The sequence below is a fragment of the Pogoniulus pusillus genome, chromosome 17 (genome assembly GCF_015220805.1).
Source record: "Pogoniulus pusillus isolate bPogPus1 chromosome 17, bPogPus1.pri, whole genome shotgun sequence".
Lineage (NCBI taxonomy): Eukaryota > Metazoa > Chordata > Aves > Piciformes > Lybiidae > Pogoniulus > Pogoniulus pusillus.
In genome coordinates, this window is record NC_087280.1 from 14,498,586 (window position 1) to 14,517,382 (window position 18,797).

Below are 18,797 nucleotides of genomic sequence, written 5' to 3' on the forward strand. Positions count from 1 at the left end.
AGGGTGAATGCACTTAAAAGTTCACATTTTCAGTTGCTGCAAACCCACTGCTCGTGGCCTTGAGCTTCAAGCAGTGATGTTCTCTAACAGAGGAAGCTGTATTTACCATCAAGCAGGAAACTGTCTGCTGCAGCAAACAGCTGTAAGAGCTTTCCCAGTTCATACTCTGTTTTACACTGCTGCATCATCAGCTCAAGAAGAAACAATGCCTGTGATTCCAACCACTGCACAGGTAATTCTGAACCTGCTGGCTCCTCTTCAGTTTTCAGCTGTGTAGATAAAAAGAGTTTTAAGAAGGTTAAGGCTTGAAGTATTTCTTTGCAAGTATCTTCTTCATTTTGATGGGAATCACACTGGAAATGGAAGGTACCAGATCAATCTCCCTCTGAAAAGCAGTGAGCTGCCATGCCCAAGGGGATATCACTGAAGTAAGTTTGACTTTGATCTGCAAGTGGTCAATTTCATGAGAGAGTGACCAGGTGGTAACCATGGAAGAGATAAAAGATGCAAGAAGGATCAGGTCTGAGCAGATAAAACAAACTGCCAGGTTAGCAGCTCCTGTCACACTGCTCTTCATTTCATAACCACATCTGTTATGCAAGTGGTGCAAAGGCAGAGGAAACTGATCCAGCCTTAGCTTGGATCACAAGAAGGAAAATCCCTCATGGCATGGACTGTTAGCTACTAACTTGCACTTGCAGCCAGGAGGGCAAACCAGATTCTGGGCTACATCAGGAGAAGTGTTGCCAGTAGGTTGAGGGAGGTGATTCTCCCCCTCTACTCTGCTCTGGTGAGACCCCACCTGGAGTACTGTGTCCAGTTCTGGAGCCCTCACTACAAGAAGGATGTGGAGATGCTGGAGCGTGTCCAGAGAAGGGCCACTGGGATGATCAGAGGGCTGCAGCAGCTCTGCTATGAGGACAGACTGAAAGAGTTGGGGCTGTTCAGTCTGGAGAAGAGGAGGCTCTGAGGTGACCTACTGTGGCCTTTCAGTATCTGAAGGGGGGCTACCAAAAACGCTGAGCAAGGACTTTTCAGGATATCAGGGAGTGACAGGACTGGGGGGAATGGAGCAAAGCTGCAGGTGAGTAGGTTCAGGCTGGAGGTGAGGAGGAAGTTGGTCAGCATGAGAGTGGTGAGAGGCTGGAATGGGTTGCCCAGGGAGGTGGTTGAGGCCCCAACCCTGGAGGTGTTTAAGGCCAGGCTGGATGAGGCTGTGGCCAGCCTGCTCTAGGGTAGGGTGTCCCTGGGCATGGCAGGGGGGTTGGAACTAGATGATCCTTGTGGTCCCTTCCAACCCTGACTGATTCCATGATTCTACTAAGATATCCAGGGAACTAGAGAATTGTGATGGAAAGGAAAGAACCAAAATAAGTTTTGAAAACACCTGTATGGGACCAACACCACATGAAAACACTCAGGAAGCCAACAGCTGCACCACTGTCTTAACTGGTGTGCAGTTCATTGTCAAACAAAAGTCTACACCACTACCAAGACTAAAATGGCATCACAGATTCATCTAGAAACTGCTTCAGAAGAGCTGTGTGGCTTCAACAGATATTCCCTCCCACACACTGCTTTACCAGCTCAGTCTTGACTCAGAATCAAGGAATTGTTTTGGTTGAGTAGAGAATATCCCACACTTAGCACAAACAATTCGATTTACCAGCAGTGGTTCTGCTTGAGTCAATGTCAACCTTCAAACAGCAAAGTGCTCACAGGAGCAGTATGACTTGGTATTTCAATCTGCCCAGGTCACCTTGATTTGATTTAGATGGATTGCTTAGATTGATCCAATCAGTCCAAAGTGATTCAGGAAAATGTGCTGTAGGTTTTCATTTGTCAAAACCAATTTGTTCAAAGCAATAAAAAGAGAAGCTGCTGCAGGCTGCTGCTTCACAAACCAGCTCATAGCTCATTCTGAGTGTCCCCCTCCCTCATTAGACATTAGATGGCAAATCCCATTCTAACAAAGGAAGACCTCTAAATTTAGAGAACATGAATCTGCTTACTTTGGTGAGACTGTCCTGAAACTTGTCCAGTTTGCTTTTAGCTTCGTTGTATTTCTTACAGTTCATGCACAGCTCATACATCTCCAGGATATGCAGTAAAGGGGAATCCTTTAAGACACACAAACAGGTTAAAATTCTTCCCTTTCTCAACAAATGTAGAATTTGCTTTCCTCAGCACCAGAACAAGAAAGCTCTCACTGATCAAAAAAAATCATGTGAAAGGCTGACATGATCTGCAGATGTGTCACAGCTGGAGGGATTCCCACTCTAAGATGGTCTTTCTTGACTGGGATTTTTCACAGAATCCCCAAATCCCAGCATGATGGAAGTTGGAAGGGACCTCTAGAGATCACTCAGTCCAACTCCCCTGCTCAAACAGCTTGCCCAGAATCACAATGGCCAAGGGAGTTTGGAAGCTCCCCGGACAAGGAGACTCCACAACCTCTCTGGGCAGCCTACTCCAGGGCTTCAGCAACCTCACCCCAAAGAACCTTCTCCTCCTGTTCAGATGGAACCTGCTGGGTTCCAGTTTGTGCCCAGTGCCCCTTGTCCTATTGCTGGACATCACTGAGAAGACTACATCCAGTGGATTACATCCAGTTAATGTAGGCCACATACAGCGAGAAACAGGGAGTCTAAAATCCTTCCCAAGACCACCCGACCCAATCCATGTTCTCACTCAATACATCACTACAATACACTCAATACACCACCAAAAAAGACATTATCTTACCTTTAAAAACAGCTGGAAGCCACTGAGAAGTGTTTTATTTTTTTGCTTTCTTAAAAAGACTTTCCAGATAACTGATAGGTCATGAAGACTCCACTCATGGGTTTCTGCTGAGCTTTGGATATGGTCTGTGGCTTCAGCTCTGGTAGTATCATCCACAGTAGTAATTATCCAAACACAGAGGCAGTGAATGATGTTTGCATCCTGTCAAGTGACAGAAATTATGGTTGTCATGGAACCAGAGAATCATAGAATGGCTTGGGTTGGATCTTAAAGATCATCTAATTCCAACCTCCACATCATAGCCAGGGACATCTACTACAGCAGCTTGCTCAAAGCCACATCCAACCCAGCTTTGGACACTTTAGCCTTGGAAGCCCAGCTGCTCTGGGCAACCTGTTTCAGTGCCACATCCAACATGGCTTTGGACACTTCCAGCCTTGCAGGCTCCACAATTGCTCTGGGCAACCTGTTTCAGTGCCTTCACAAAGAAGAATTTCTTCCCAATGTCTAATCTATATCCACCTTCTTCCACCTGGAAGCCATCATCCCTCGTCCTGTCACTCTGTGACTTTGTACAAAGTCCCTCTCCAGCTCCTCTGTAGCCCACTCCAAATACTGGAAGGCTGCTCTAAGGTCTCCCTGGAGCCTTCACTTCTCCAAGCTATACAACCCCAACTTTCTCAACCTGGCCTCATGTTTCTCAGTTTTGTAACAGCCAGAGGCAAACACTTCCTTGTTACACATCCCTTGGCCAGATCTGTCAGATAATTGACAACTGCTACAACAACTGAAAAGGAAACCTTGATGAATGCAACCTACTATTTCCCACTGAACACACCTGTGTGCAACCGTCCTTGTTTTATTACTGCTCCCTCTGGAACACACATATTTCATCAGCACTCACCTGGAAACAGGCTGCTAAAACACTCAGAATGGGAGTATGCTGTCTCAGGCCCTCAGCCAGAAGATAAGCTGAAGGGCTGGAGTGCCCCTGGCATTGAAGCAGGATTTGAAAGAGGCTATCTGCATATTTGCTCCTCAACATACTCTTTTCAGGACTCAAAAATGGTAACTTCTCCAATGCCAACATCAAGTGGTCTTGCAACACAGGAGTAAAATCCTGAAGGATGGACATGACCTAGGAGGAAAGAAGCAAAAGCATCTCTTCAGAGTGAGATCCAAGAAGAGGAAGGAGGAGGAAGAAGGACTGAAGAGTTAAAAACACCAACAAGACAAAGAAAACATTCTTCACATTCGAGTTTTCAGATGGGTTTTGGAGACTAGAGATGGAAATATGTTGGGTGGGTGTGAATCACTCCAGTAACTGAAGCTCATCCTTTCACTAAACACCTCTCAGAGACACTTTTGGCACATCTCTCCCACTGCCACCAGCACAACATGAGAAGAGCCTCCTTACTTGCTGGGGTGTAATTAAGTGTTTTAATTTTCAAGGCAACAACAAAGAGATCCAAGTCAAAATCCCAGCCCTGCTGAGCATCATTTTACCTGGAACTCTCCAGTTAGCTTCTTTGCCCAGATTGCTTTTCATTTTGACATATTTGCCATTGAAAAAAAAAGTGTTGAAAACAGAAAGAAAACAAAAAAGAAGATTAAAAATTCTCAAAGGGTTAAGCCACAAAAATGGATGTGGGTTTTGAAAAGAAATGTGAGTGGCTTAATTAAAACCTACATTGAACATATGAAGCAAAACCAAACCAAATCAGTGACAAAACCATTCAAAAGAAGAGCTCACTTCAACTTCCTCATCCTCTTGCATGTATTTTAACTACACTGAAAACAAAAATGGAGTCCTTTCTTGGCAAATACTTTTGTGACCAATCCACCTCAGAGATACTCAAATCATTCCTCTCTGAAAATGGTGAGGTGAGAGGCCAGGTGAGAGGCCTGGAACACAAACCTTATGAGGAGAGGCTGAGGGAGCTGGAGGTATGCAGCCTGGAGAAGAGGAGGCTCAGGGCAGAGCTCATTGCTGTCTACAACTACCTGAAGGGAGGCTGTAGCCAGGTGGGGTTGGTCTCTTCTGCCAGACAAGCAGCAACAGAACAAGGGGACACAGTCTCAAGTTGTGCCAAGGGAGGTCTAGGCTGGATGTTAAGGGGAAGTTGTTGGCAGAGAGAGTGATTGGCATTGGAATGGGCTGCCCAGGGAGGTGGTGGAGTTGTTGTCCCTGGAGGTGTTCAAGGCAAGACTGGATGAGGCACTTAGTGCCATGGTCTGGTTGACTGGAACAGGGCTGGGTGCTAGGTTGGACTGGATGAACTTGGAGGTCTCTCCCAACCTAGTTGATTCTATGATTCTATGAAATTGTTGTCTCCATCACTGATTAATAAGTAAGATATTTCCATCAGGGAATTTTTGTTTTCCTTAATCTTCTCCTTTAAGAATTCACTTTTGTGCTCTTAAGAGCATATTATGGCTTTTTGCTTGTCTCTGCAGAAATGCCTCTCTACCTCTGCTCTTCCCATACTTCCCTCCTTGGCAGGAGAAAGCACAAAGGTTTTGCTCTCTTGAAACCAGTCAGTGACAGATGAGTATCAGCTGCATGATATCAGACTGCTGGATGTGGTCCAGAGGAGGCCACGAAGATGATCAGAGGGCTGGAGAACCTCCCCTGTGGGGAGAGGCTGGGAGAATTGGGGCTATTCAGCCTGGAGAAGAGAAGGCTCAGGGGAGACCTTAGAGCAGCCTTTCAGTATCTGAATGGGGCTCTAAGGTCCCCATTCAGGACAGGAGGGGAGGTATGTTTTACAAAGGCTTGTAGTGATAGGATGAAGGTTAATGGATTGAATCTTGAGGAGAGGAGATTTAGATTAGGGATTAGAAAGAAATTCATAGCAGTGAGGGTGCTGAGGCACTGGAACAAGTTGCTCAAGGAAGCTGGGGATGTCCTCTCCCTGGAAGTGTTTGAGGCCAGGTTGCATGAGGCCTTGATCAGCCTGGTCTAGCAGCAGGTGTCCCTGCCCATGGCAAGGAGCTGGAACTGGATGATTTTTAAGCTTCCTTGCAATCCAAACCAGTCTGTGATTCTGTGATTATTACACCTGCTGAAAAGCCTCCTCTCTTTAGACTCACATTTCTTTGTTTTGTGTTAGCTTTTCATGCAGGGAGAGGGAAGTAGTAAATTTGGGAAGTCCATCTGTAAGAGAAAGGTTATCACACCCAAAGCATCCTGAGACAACTCTTAATTCCCTGCAAACTGATGAGGCTTCAGTTTGATGTTGCCTCCACAACTGTCTTATTAAAAGGATCTGGTTTTTCTTCTTGATAAGCTCCATCTTCACATGAAATCACACCAGGCAAGCTCACCTCATCTGGCTGGTAGCTGTAGAGCTGAGTTTGGATGATGAACTGCAGCCAGTCGTTGGATTTGGCACACTCCTTTAGGTAAGATGTACTCAGGCTGATGTTATGGACTTTACAGAACTGCATGACCAATGCCCACTGCCTTCTAGAGTCACTAGAGGTCCTGCATGGAATTGAAAGAGCTTCAGCTGTAATAAATTGATGTTTGCAGATGTTAACAATGTCTCTACTCATCATGTGGCCTGTGAACAGCAATTCCACTGACTTCACTCTAGATAAGATCACTCTCCACTGTAGGAGCTTCTCCACCACTAAAGCAGGACTATAGTCCTGTCTTGACAAAAGGGCAATGAAGCTGGAGAAGAAGCCTTGTGAAGAGCAGCTGAGGGAAGTGTGGTTGTTTAGTCTGGAGAAAAAGAGGCTAAGGGGACACCTTGTGTTCTACAACTTCCTGAAAGGAAGTTGGAGTGAGGTGGAGGTCGGTGTCTTCTCCCTAGTATCAGGTGATGGAATGAGAGGAAATGGCCTGAAAGTGTGCCAGGGGAGGTTTAGGTTGGAGACCAGGAAAAAATTCTTTCCTGTAAGTGGTCAGGCACTGGAACAGGCTGCCAGGGAGGTGGTGGAGTTACCATCCCTGGAGGGGTTTTAAGAAACCTGTGGCCATTGCACCTGGGGACAAGGTTTAATGGCCATGGTGGTGCTGGGCTGATGGTTGGACTCAATGATCTCAGAGGGCTTTTCCAACCCAAACTATTCTGTGATTCTGTGTTGGCTTTGAAAACAAGTCAGCAACCTCCACTCCTGAGCATGCTGCAAGAGCTCTGTGGAATAGATTCACATGGAACATGCTAACCACACTTGCTCTTGGCCCAGACTCATCTATTACCTGCGTTAATGGAAATGCCAAGACTACCTTCTAAATTCCAACACTGCTGCTCAAGTTACTGCAAGAAACCACACAGGGATCTCTTTAGCATTACACACAAATGGTAACACTCAGTGCTCAGCCTCAATCTGCCAGCATAATCCTTCAAATCATGTTCTACTCACTTCTTTATTCCTTGGTGCTCAACTGAATTCCAAAAGGCTTCTTCTAAGGAGAGAAGAGCTTCTTCTGCTGCTGCTTTTCCACCATCAGCCAATTTTGTTAACTTCTCAACTGTTTGAAAGAAGAAAGTACTACTTTTGAGGAGCTATCTGGGAGTAGAGCAAGGGCAGCACCTTCAGAAGCGGCAAAATCAACAAGCAGAACAACTCCTACTAGTGTAAATGTTTCAGTGGTCAATTATGCCAAGGCTGGCACCAAAGTGGCTATTTGATTTCTGAGAAAGAGCTGCAACTTTGAAATCTCTTCCTGAGGTTTTAAATGGGTTTTTTGAATGATCAGAAAACCAGAACAAAGTATTTATAGGAACAAAAAGTAGTTTCCTAGCTGTGACAAAAAGAGACCTGTGGACCTTTAGTTAGAAGTTCAACTTCCTGAAGTTATTCCTAGGATAGATTTTATTTCCTTCCAGCCTTGAACATCTGATTTCACTGTAAGACAGTTTGTAAGTACCAAAGAGAAAGGAGATTTGGTAAAGCACCTTTGTTTAATTCTGCAGTTAGATTATTACAGCATTAGGCTGTGCTTTACTAACATTACACTGAGCCTTAGGCAGGCATCCAGCTCCTGCACTCTGGGTTCTGTGCTGTATTGGAGTCTTGCTGCCTTCACAGCTATGCCAGCTTCAAAATGCACTTCAAAATTAGGAAGCATCTGGGTCAGGCTAACCCCAGGCACAAATCCAGGCTGGGTACAGAATGGGTTGAGCTCTGAAGAAAGAAACTTGTTGATCGAGAAGCTCACCATGAACCAGCAGTATCCACGAGCAACTCAGAAGGCAAATCATGTCGTGGGCTGTATCAAGAGGAGTGTGGCCAACAGGGCAAGAGAGGGAATTGTGTCCCTCTGCTCTTGTGAAACCCCATCTCAAATACTGCATTCAGTTCTGATGTCCTTAGCATAAGAAGGACATAGAACTGTTGGGAGTGAGACCAAAGAAGGCCACAAAGATGATCCAAAGGCTAAAACACCTCTGCTATGAGGACAGGCTGAGGGAGCTGGGAGTGTCCAGCCTAGAGAAGGCTCCAGGGTGACCTTATAGCTGCCTTCCAAAATCTGAAGAGATCCTACAGGAGGGCTGGAGAAGGACTTTTCATAAAGGTGTCTAGCAACAGGACAAGGGAAATGGTTTTAAGCTGAGGGAGAGTAGGTTGAGACTGGATCTTAGGAAGAAGTTTCTCAGTATGAGAGTGGTGGAACTCTGGTATGGGCTGCCCAGGGCTGTGGAAGCTTCCTCCCTGGAGGTGTTGAAGGCCATGTTGGATGAGGCCTTGAGCAGCTGAGTCTAATTGAGAGGCATCCCTGCCCATGGCTGGAGATCTCTGAGGTCCCTTCCAACCTAAGCCATCCTGTGAGTCTATGAATAAATGAGCAAAATGCTCATCTCTCCAAAGGAGAGGATGCTTGTACTGCACTCCTAAGAAGCTGGACACCATCCTTCAGTCCATCACTGCTTCTTCTCTCAATAAACACAGAGCATGTGATGCTAAGGCAAACAAAAGACAGCCTCACCCAAAGATTCTCGTATTTGATGGTGCTGAGATTCTTCATTTTGAGTTCTGTAGCTGAAAATCATGTTTGCAACTTTAAGATCCACCCTGAGCTTGAGGCTGCTGAGACCCAGCAATTCCAGGAAGCACACACAGGCTGCTCCTACTGCAGGTACACTGAAGGAGGAGAGAGCTAAAACATAGGCTTCGTTTCCTGCTTGCTGAATCCTGAAACAAGAAGAACATCAGTTAAGAGGTTAAGATTTTAACCCATTTTCAAACAGGAATATTCCCCACATAAATAAGCACCTCCAAAGTTTATTAAACTCAGAGTTTCTGAGCCTGAAATCTCTTTACAACCCAAAAGTTTCATAATGATTAAAAAATATAGAGTAGGAGGATAAAGCCTCACCCACGATAAACAGAGGCTGAAACTGAACCAACTTTAACAAAAAGCCAAAGTATTTGAAATGATAAATAATAAACCACACTTGGCAGGAGTGGTAGGGCAAAAAGACCCACCACAGAGCTCACAACCCACACACAACAGCATGAAGAACTCGAAAGTGATGTGTGGATTGTGCTGAGGGCTAAAAAAGGTACCCTTGAGGGTGGTGCACACAATAGTGTGCGTTGGGTCACTTGGTGTTCTGGATGGCCTAGGATTAATGTCCCTCCACGTGGCTAGATTCTAACTCCAAAAGAATTATCCAATGGTCATTTTTGAGAAGACTTACAACTGTTTGGGGGATTTGCTCTTTATTAACTGCTGGACCAAAAATGTACCAAAAGCAAAGGCTGGGCGCCCATGGTGCAAGTAGTACAAGAAATCCAGGCGTTCCATGATGGCATATTTGTTCACCAGCTCAGGGGATGAAAAATGAGGGAAGTCACTTGATGCATCTAGAAAGAATACCAACATTATGAGCTGAGAAACAGGTGAAATTCAACACAGAAAACAGCTTTCAGCTACAAAATAGGAGGTGACAGAATCACAGAACGTTCAAAAGGACTTCTGCAAGGGTCCAAACCCTCTGCCACAGCAGGATCACCCAGGGCAGGCCACACAGCAACACGTCCAGGTTGGCTTTGAAAGTCTCCAGAGAAGGGAATTCCATAACCTCTCTGTTTCAGTGCTCCATCATCCTCTCACAGTGAAGAAGTTTCTCCTCATGTTGAGGTGGAACCTCCTGTGTTCCAGCTTTTACCTATTATTCCCTGTCCTATTACTGAAAAGAGTCTGTCCCCTTCCTCTTGGCACCCACCCCTCAGGTATTGATAGAAATTAATAAGATCACCTCTCAGCCTCCTCTTCCAGACTAAACAGCCCCAGATCTCTCAGCCTTTCTTCATGGGAGAGATGTTCTAAAGTCCCTTCACCATCCAATCAATATTTCTCTTCCTAGTCCAATTCAGATCTCAGGTGCCCAAACCCCACTGCAATTCCAGCTCTCACTGTGCAACCAGAACTTCTGATTGATTCTTAGGCCCTCAAGTTGCTTTTAAAAGAAATCACAGAATCACACAATCAACCAGGTTGGAAGAGACCTCCAAGCTCATCCACTCCAACCTAGCACTCAGCCCTGTCCAATCAACTAGACCATGGCATTAAGTGCCCCATTCAGGCTCTTCTTCAACACCTCCAGGGACAGCGACTCCACCACCTCCTTGGGCAGCCCAATCCAATGCCAATTGCTCTCTCTGGCAACAACTTCCTCCTAACATCCAGCCTACACCTCTCCTGGCACAACTTGAAATGCAATACCTCAGCACAGGAAGAACATGAACCTGCTGGGAAGGTCCAGAGGATGGCCACAAAGATGTCTGAGTGGCTGGAGCTGCTCTGCTATGAGGACAGACTGAAGGAGAGCTGGGGTTGCTCAGCCTGGAGAAGAGAAGGCTTCAGGGAGACCTTAGAGCAGCCTGCCAGTACCTGAAGAGGGTCTACAAGAAGGCTGCAGAGGGGCTGTTTCCAAGGGCCTGCAGTGATAGGATGAGGGGCAGTGATTTGAAATTAGAAGACAGGAGATTTAGGTTGGATGTTGGGAACAAGTTCTTTACCATGAGAGTGGTGGAACACTGGAATAGGTTGCCCAGAGGGGTAATTGAGGTCACAGATATTCAAGGTCAGGCTTGAGAAGGCTCTGAACAACCTGACTGAATGGAGATGACCTTGCTGACTGCAGGGATGCTGGGCTGGATGACCTTTGGAGGTCCCTCCAAGCCCAAGCTGCTCAATGATTTGTGTTATACATATTCAGATAATCTATAGAATATATTTAGGGGGCAAAAAAAATCTGTCTGTGGAGAGCTTAATGGGCAAAGGAAACTCATCCAGGATCCAGTTGCCACTCAAAATTTTAGTAAATTACTCATCTTTTTTGAGTAAAGGAATTGTCTTTTGAAGAAATTCATTGTCAAACCACTCCACTGGAAGGTTTTATTCAAGGTGCCCAAGCTAGAAAGCATCTTAAAGGTTGAAATGCAACATACCTGCTACAGCAAGAGTGTTTGTTGATTGCCAGCCAAACAGTTTAGCAGGGTCAAAGGGTGCTAATGACTGAAAAAGAAACAGAAGCATATTACATTTAGAAGCTTAAGATTTACTTCAGAGCACACTGAAGGAGTTTCCAGGGTGCTAGAGCAGCAGCCTGAATTGCTATCAAGCAATGATGCATCTTCAGCAAGTTCTCTCTCAAAGGTACATTTTCATCTACCCAGGTTTAGCATTTTGGGGGTTTGAACAGGAACAGAACCCCCCAAAAAAGTGCCAGGAAAACTTTAGACTTTGGTCTAAGGAAAGGGGGGGGAAAATGCTTCATTATTTTGCTAAAACAACTGCAGCCAAGTGAACATTTTCCTTGCAATGAATCATTTATAGCATTTCTTCCACCTTGCAGTTTCTCTCACTTCCAGCTTTCAGTTTCTCTCACACCACAGCTCTGAAGGGCCCAGAGTGACATTCCATGAGGCTCCTCCCCTTAATTCCACATTTCAATTTCCCCCAGACAATTCAAAACACCTTCATTTTTTGCAACACTAAACCACCTGAACACTGTTAAGAACTTCACTGACGCTTCAGGGCTGCTGAAGTTAATCGTTGCAGCTGTCTTTATGTGCCTGGGTCAGCAGGGGGAAGCCAGACTCAAGGTATTCAGAAACCATTTAGAAACCTGGTCAGAATGAAGCTATAAACTTTGGCTCCTAATTAAGGACCCAAAGGGAACAACATGTGGTGTCCACCTGTGCTAGTTTGAGACTAACTGAAATATTCTAGTGAAAGACTTAGATTACAGGGCTGTGAAAAGGAAACAGTGGTGATGTCTGCTTCACTCATAGGCTTGCTGAAATGTGTAAAAGCAAGAACATAAGCACAGATAACTCAGTGTGGCTCTCTGATGCAGTTAGTGCCTGTCTTTTTTTCTCCCTAGCCTGCTTTCTGTGTAACTAATCCTTCTGTTTTCTAACCCCCCTGCCCAATCCTCCAAACTGATCTTGCACATAAGGCAAAGTCTGAGATGAGGTAGAGGAGTGTAAAGGAGGTGGAAGGGTGGTTGGGAGCCCCTTCTGGGGACTCAGGTTTCTGGGAGGGCTGTTGTGCTTCTGTATTACTTTTAACTTGTGTATTTCTGCATATAGCTGTATATGTTGTAAATATCTGCTCCTATATTGTGCTAAGCTGCAAATATAACTTCATTTCCTTCATTTCCAGCTTGGCTGGGTCTAGTCTGGGTGATTTCATAAGAGTAGGGGGGGCAGGTAACTCCCAAACCATCATGGAACCCTTCAAGCTTTCAGCTGTCTCTACACTTAGCTCACATCTGGGGCTACACCACAGCAGTTGCTCCATCACACAAGGACCCCCTCCCTAGCTAAGAAGAGGATCAAGAAAAGGAGAGGAGACCTGTGGCTGCAAATGAAAATGGATTTAATGAAACAAAAAAACTGACCCCAATGCCAACAGAAAGTACTTAAAGTGGTGCTCAGCCCAGCAAAGCTGTGCTGGTCATGACAAACAGGAATTCTTCCTAAGGAGGGGAGCAGAGGGAGGCAGGGGGAGGCAAAAGCTCAAGCAGCAGGGCCCTCTGTCCTTAACAAACTTCTCCCTTTATACTAAGCTGACATTTCTGGTCTGGTATACACCTGGGTCCAGCTCAGCTCAGCTGTCCTGGCTGACTTCAAACTGCTACCAGGCTGCAGCCCATGGCTTTGGGATTCTATCCCAGGCAAACCAGGATAAGCTGAAAAGAAGTTTCTCTCTGTTTCCTTTGGTTCTACTTAAAACACAACCAAGAAGCATTTCATGTACCTGAACAAGATGGTAAAGAGAGATGTCAGGTGGCAAAACTCCATGAGAAGTGCAGGGGGGGAAGAGAGCAGCTTTCAGTTTGGGGTAAGGAGTCAAGGCCATTTTTAAGAGCTGGGGATCAACTTTCTTTAGAGGTTTTTCCACATCTTCATTCTGTAGAACCTGCATTGCAAAAGAGCAAAATTATTTCATTAGGAAGATGAAACTGCAGTAAGATAATAATAAAAGAGCCTCTGAATGCACCCAACTGCCTCATGGGCATGTGACATACAGTGACAATGCTTGGTGGTATCATTTTCACCTGCAACTTCTTTTAAAGTTCTATGAGACATATCTGGAAGAGTACCTGATGGATTAGGTTACTGTGCTCTGTAGCAGAGAACTACCTGAGTGAATAAATTCTGCTTCAGCACATGGTTCACCAATCCAGAAGTTTACTCAAGGTACTTTTCTACACTAAAACTATTTGAAGAACGAAAGCAACTCAGTTGAACCTGTTAGGAAGGATTTGAAGACAACTTGCAGCTCCTGTGTCTTGCTGTGTCTAAACCAAACCACCTCAGACTGCTCTAGTTGCTTCCTTTGGTCATACCAAACCCAGACTTTTATCAAAAGAAATGTTATGATGGCATTAATATTTTTATTTCCATATCCCTTTGGGTTTTCAACACCATCTGAGAACTTCTCCTAAAGAAACAAGTGAAAGGATAAGAGGAAATGGCCTCAAGTTGCCCCAGAGGAGCTTTAGGTTGGACATCAAGAACAATTTCTTCCCAGAAGGGTTGGCCTGTTCCAGGCTGCCCAAGCAGTGATGGAGTCCCCATCCCTGGAGAGGTTTCAAAGCTGTGGAGATGTAGTGCTGAGGGCAGTGGTTTAGTGGTGACCTGGCAGTGCTGGGTTAATGGTTGGACCTGAGATCTTAAAGGTTCCTTCCAAATCCAAAACAATTCCATGATTCTCCCAAAGCCTGTCAGTAGCTGGGTGCAGACAGTACCTGATCAATGCCTCCAGGAGCATACATTGTAGTAGCAAGGGCCAGCAGCGTCCGTCCCTCCAGCAGCATGCTGCTGACACTGGCTTGGTTACTCGGGATCAGGATCTGAGCATTTGCTAGACTGGCCTGGAAAATCATCCTTGGGTCTTGAAAGGGAAAAAAAAAGAGCTGTAATTTCATGCAAAAGCAGTGTGAGACCACCAAAGCATGCAGCAAAGCTGTTCAACAGCTGTGAAAAAGAACGAATTCGCTGTGGTTTATTATCAGTTTTCTAGACTGGAGATTAGGAAGAAAATCTTTCCACTGAGGGTGCTGAGACACTGGAATAGGCTGCCCAGGGAGGTTGTGGATGCTTCCTCCCTGGAGATCACAGGATGATAGAATCAACCAGGTTGGGAGAGACCTCCAAGCTCATCCAGTCCAACCTAGCACCCAGACCCATCCATTCATCTAGACCATGGCACTAAGTGCCTCAGCCAGGCTTTGCTTGAACACCTCCAGGGACGGCGACTCTGCCACCTCCCTGGGCAGCCCATTCCAATGCCAATCACTCTCTGTGGCAACAACTTCCTCCTAACATCCAGCCTAGACCTCTCCTGGCACAACCTGAGACTGTGTCCCCTTGTTCTGTTGCTGGTTGCCTGGCAGAAAAGATGTTCAAAGCCAGGTTGGGTGAGGCCTTGAGTAACCTGGAAGGTGTCTCAGCCTATGGCAGGGGGCTTGGAACTAACTAGATAATCTTTAAGGTCCCTTCCAAGCCAACCCATTCAATGTTTCTATGAATTCTCTATCCTGTACTGGTTACATTCTCTGAGAAAGCTTCACTTGGGCTGATTTTAATCATTTATTAATGTGTGACTCTACAAAAGATAAAATCTTTTGAAAGTGAAAGTGAAATGACTCGAGGACACAAATTCAGCTGATTTGCAATGACAATACCAAACAACAACAACAAGAAGTAAGGCAAACACACAATCCAAGAGGCAGAGAAGCCAAAATGTGCCACAAGAACTAGAGGAAGCCTTAATTTTAATAGTTTATCTTGTTCTGAATTCTTCTTCTGGTCAACGTGTTGAGAACATCATCAAATGGGAGGGAATTATGTTCATACACAAAACAATTCCCATCTGTCTAGAGGCTCCAAACCTTTCTGTACAGGAATTTTAAGCCCTATTTTCATAGAATACCAGATTGGAAAGGACCTCAAGGATCATCTAGTCCAATCTTTCAGGAAATGAGGAGTTGATGCACACGGAAATGATTTGCCACGGGCAGAAAAAACCCTTGCAGCAGAGCAAAGAATTAAACTCAGTGAGCAGCATAAACACCAGAGCACCTGCTGAGAGAGGCCAAGCTCTCACCTCGTGGATTACTGGCAACCCCTCGACACTGCACGAGGAATTCGAACCAGGGATGAGCTTCATGCAGTTCCTTGTTATCCAAAAGAGGGCAATTTGAAGGAGTTAAACTGGAAACAAGATAAGTAGCAGCACAGTGAAAATACAGCATTTGTAACCTTCCTCTGCCCCAGCACCACACTGTGTTAAAAACCAGGAGCATCTGAGAGTGGTGCTAGGGACTTATTTCATCCATTCTTCTGGAGGAGTCAAGCCACAGCACCCTTTTGCACAAAGCTTTAGTTGAGGTGGCATCTCTGACAGCTCATTTACAGGTGCTCAAGTGAGAGAGTTCTGAAGAACAAGTTGTCTTGGCTCAGTCAGGATTGAATTGCTTCTAGTATTCTACTAATGACAACTCTAACTGTTCCCTTTGACGACTGACACCAATTAAGGCTGCCAAGACAACCGCACCAAGTTTCAAAATGCAGCACGGAGCCTCACAAACTGCCACACAGCTGTTAGTGAACGACACTGCTGTGACCTTCTCTTGCCAAACAGGAAGGGATTGAGCAATACTCTTACTGCCAACTATTAAAATGTCACGGTTGAAAGCCGCAGGAGGCCTGAGGGATGAAAAACATTTGTACCTGTAGTAGTCCAAGTAAGTGTACAACAGATACTGCAAATTATGCTCTAAGCAGTGGAGGATGAAGCGAGCATGGAAGTCCAAGGCACCTGCAGCACTGTATTTCAGAAGAGGGTGAGGGGTTTGCAGTACTCCCCCGAGGTAAGACAGCCTTTGGAGCAGAAGTTCAAAATCCTCCAGCTCAGAAGAGACAAAAATGCCATTTCTAGCAGAAAAGAGAAAAAGCCATACACAATGATTACACACTTCTCTCTTCAACCAAGTCTGAAAGGTGTTTTCAGCTCAGGATCAGAAAGCAGACCAGGCCTGAAAGGTGTTTTCAGCTCAGGACCAGAAAGCAGACCAGGTCTGAAAGGTGTTTTCCTTCCAGGGGACTGCTTCACCATTGAGGTAAACACAACATGCAGTGCTCAAAGAATAGCAGTTACTACAGCCTGCTGCAGAGAATGAGGTGTGAGGAGTGATATGCTGTGTGCAGAATCACACAGAATCACAGAATGGCAGATTGGAAGGGACCTCAAGGATCACAGAATGGTCTGGGTTGGAAGGGACCTCTGAAAGTCATCTAGTCCAACCGTCTTTGCAGTAAGCAAATCAAGCTGCCCACAGCCCTGTCAAGCCTCACCTTAAATATCTCCAGGGATGGAGCCTCAACTACCTTTCTGGGCAACCTGTTCCAGTGTTCCACTACCCTCATGGTAAAGAACTGGTCCAACCTTTCTAGGTGATAGTGGAGCTGAAAGGAGCTGGCCTAGCCCCTGTCCAGCTGAGTCTTAAAACTGAGCAGTGTAAGGGAATTTCCTCCTCTGTGTTAAAATGGGCATCAGGAATATAATCACTGTGAAAGATCAAAGGGCTGATGGAGGATTTCTACTGCTGTCATGCTGCTGTTTTCAGGGACCAGAAAGTGCAAGTACAAGACTACAATTAACTGTACCAAAGTATGCTGTTTTAAAAGAGGGCACTAAGTACAATATAAAAATTAATAGGTATCAGAGATTCATTAACATGTACCTGAAAGGGGCTTAGAGTGAGGTAGGGGTTGGTCTCTTCTCCCCAGTATTGGGTTTTAGAACAAGAAGTGGCCTGGGGAGATTCAGGTTGGAGATCAGGAACAATTTATTTCATGCAGGAGGAGTCAGGCATTGGAACAGGCTGCCCAGGCAGGTGGTGGAGTCCCCAGTCCCTGGAGGTGTTCAAGAAATGTGTGGACATGGCACCTGGGGACATGGTTTAATGGCCATGGTGCTGCTGAATTGATGGTTGGAATTGATGATTGATCTTGGAGGGCTTTTCTAACCCAAACAGTTCTGTAATTCTATGTACTTCTGCAACTATCTGACAGTGGTGCCATGTAAGACAGAAAGTTAGAAGAAGAATGCACTAAGGGCACATACCTAGCCAGCTTGTTTAAAATGTCATTTCTCATGTAGCTACTGCACAGCATCTTCTGGTCAATAATGGCTGGAGTAAGAGGAGGCCAGTTAGTCTGTCCACATGGAGTCTGGCAGGGATCAGATTCTTCAATCCATGAGCAAATACTAAGCCAATCGTGTTGGGCTGTCAAGTGCATCCAAAGAACTTCAGGATTACAGGTCTTGAGGTCTGTGATTCAGAAAGGCAAAGTGATGAGAGCAGCACAGACAGACACAGCTTCGGGAAATGCTGACGGCGCTTTGCATATGGACGGATTTGTAAGGCACATGTTTAGAGACCAGAAAAGCTGAGATGAAGAGAACTGTCACAGCTTGTTAGGGCTTCCTCTTGGCAAAGCTAAGTGGGATCAGTTTTACAGAAGATAGCAGAGTAGAAAATTTACAAGTGGCAAGTCCTTTTCAGCCAGTTGTACATTTTGCTCTTCCCTGCCAGAAGGTAAACAGGATGGAAACTCTTTGTTTACCTTGTATCACTGACCAAAAAAATACATCAGTGACCTGCTGTGGTTTCACCCAACTTTAGTTCTATCCATGCCACTCCTACACAATTTATGTCAAAGACAGGCTTTTTACCCACATTTTAAGCCCAGAATACTTGCCTTGGCGTGGCTTTCTGGGGAGAAGAATCATTTCCTGCACAACCTCATCCCACCACTGAGCCCAGTTCAACATGATTTTAGCTCTCCTCTTGTGAACCCCACGTCTGTCACCACACAGCAGTGAGTCTAGAACATCCACATGCCTGGAAATATCTTGTTCCTTCCTCCAGCTCCTGAAACTGCAACAAGGTGCTGCATTAGAGAGGTTTGGCAGTGTTCTTTTCAACAACAATCCACCAAGCTGACAAATCAAAGATGATGGATGGGTCAACAAATTGGGTTAGCCCATTTGGAAGAGAGTTCTGGAAGTGGTGGAGGGACCTAGTTCAGTTTGAGAGTGCTGATGAGAGGAAGGAGCAAAGGAAAACTTCACCTCTCCACAGCTGACACAGCAAGTGGTAAGATTTGTAACACAGAAAGGCTTGTAACATAAAGAAGAATCAAACTAAAGAGTTAAATAACTCTAAAATGATTTTAAGGTTCTTTAGTTTGCTTTATTATGGATTTCCTATCTCCAAAACAGAGCAAACATTCCATCTGCACCTTTGATTCATAATTCCAGTCATAGCAATTGTTATTAAAAGGACTTCATTTTTGATGATGGCATGAACAGCAAACCTCTGTTCCACTGACAACAGCATGGTGTGGCTTAGTCTGGAAAGAACAGGGCAGGAATCATGACATTAACCAGAGAAGTAATTCTGCCCTCACTGTGCCTTAGTTCTGCAAGTAAACATCAGTGTGAAATACATGAAATTACAGCAGGCTGCATTTGTTAGTGCAGCAAATCACAGCATTGCTTCAATTGG

The 18,797-nt window shown here is 45.3% G+C and overlaps 1 protein-coding gene across 2 annotated transcripts in view; it reads right to left on the reverse strand.

Annotated features, from left to right (window-relative positions):
- The window catches only part of SPG11 (SPG11 vesicle trafficking associated, spatacsin), a 46,360-nt gene that overhangs the window by 13,372 nt on the left and 14,191 nt on the right, over positions 1–18,797 (reverse strand). The window contains exons 14-28 of one of the 2 annotated variants that reach the window (XM_064157808.1): positions 17,989–18,161; positions 17,351–17,558; positions 15,955–16,158; positions 15,329–15,435; positions 13,968–14,113; positions 12,974–13,135; positions 11,158–11,224; positions 9,402–9,567; positions 8,687–8,892; positions 7,120–7,228; positions 6,073–6,232; positions 3,650–3,883; positions 2,746–2,946; positions 2,013–2,120; positions 107–269 (exon numbers count right to left, since the gene is read on the reverse strand). In XM_064157808.1, the coding sequence (XP_064013878.1) occupies positions 107–269; positions 2,013–2,120; positions 2,746–2,946; positions 3,650–3,883; positions 6,073–6,232; positions 7,120–7,228; positions 8,687–8,892; positions 9,402–9,567; positions 11,158–11,224; positions 12,974–13,135; positions 13,968–14,113; positions 15,329–15,435; positions 15,955–16,158; positions 17,351–17,558; positions 17,989–18,161 (2,414 nt within the window). Of the gene's footprint in view, positions 1–106; positions 270–2,012; positions 2,121–2,745; positions 2,947–3,649; positions 3,884–6,072; positions 6,233–7,119; positions 7,229–8,686; positions 8,893–9,401; positions 9,568–11,157; positions 11,225–12,973; positions 13,136–13,967; positions 14,114–15,328; positions 15,436–15,954; positions 16,159–17,350; positions 17,559–17,988; positions 18,168–18,797 lie in introns of both variants that reach the window. The other variant, XM_064157807.1, reaches the window with a different exon arrangement.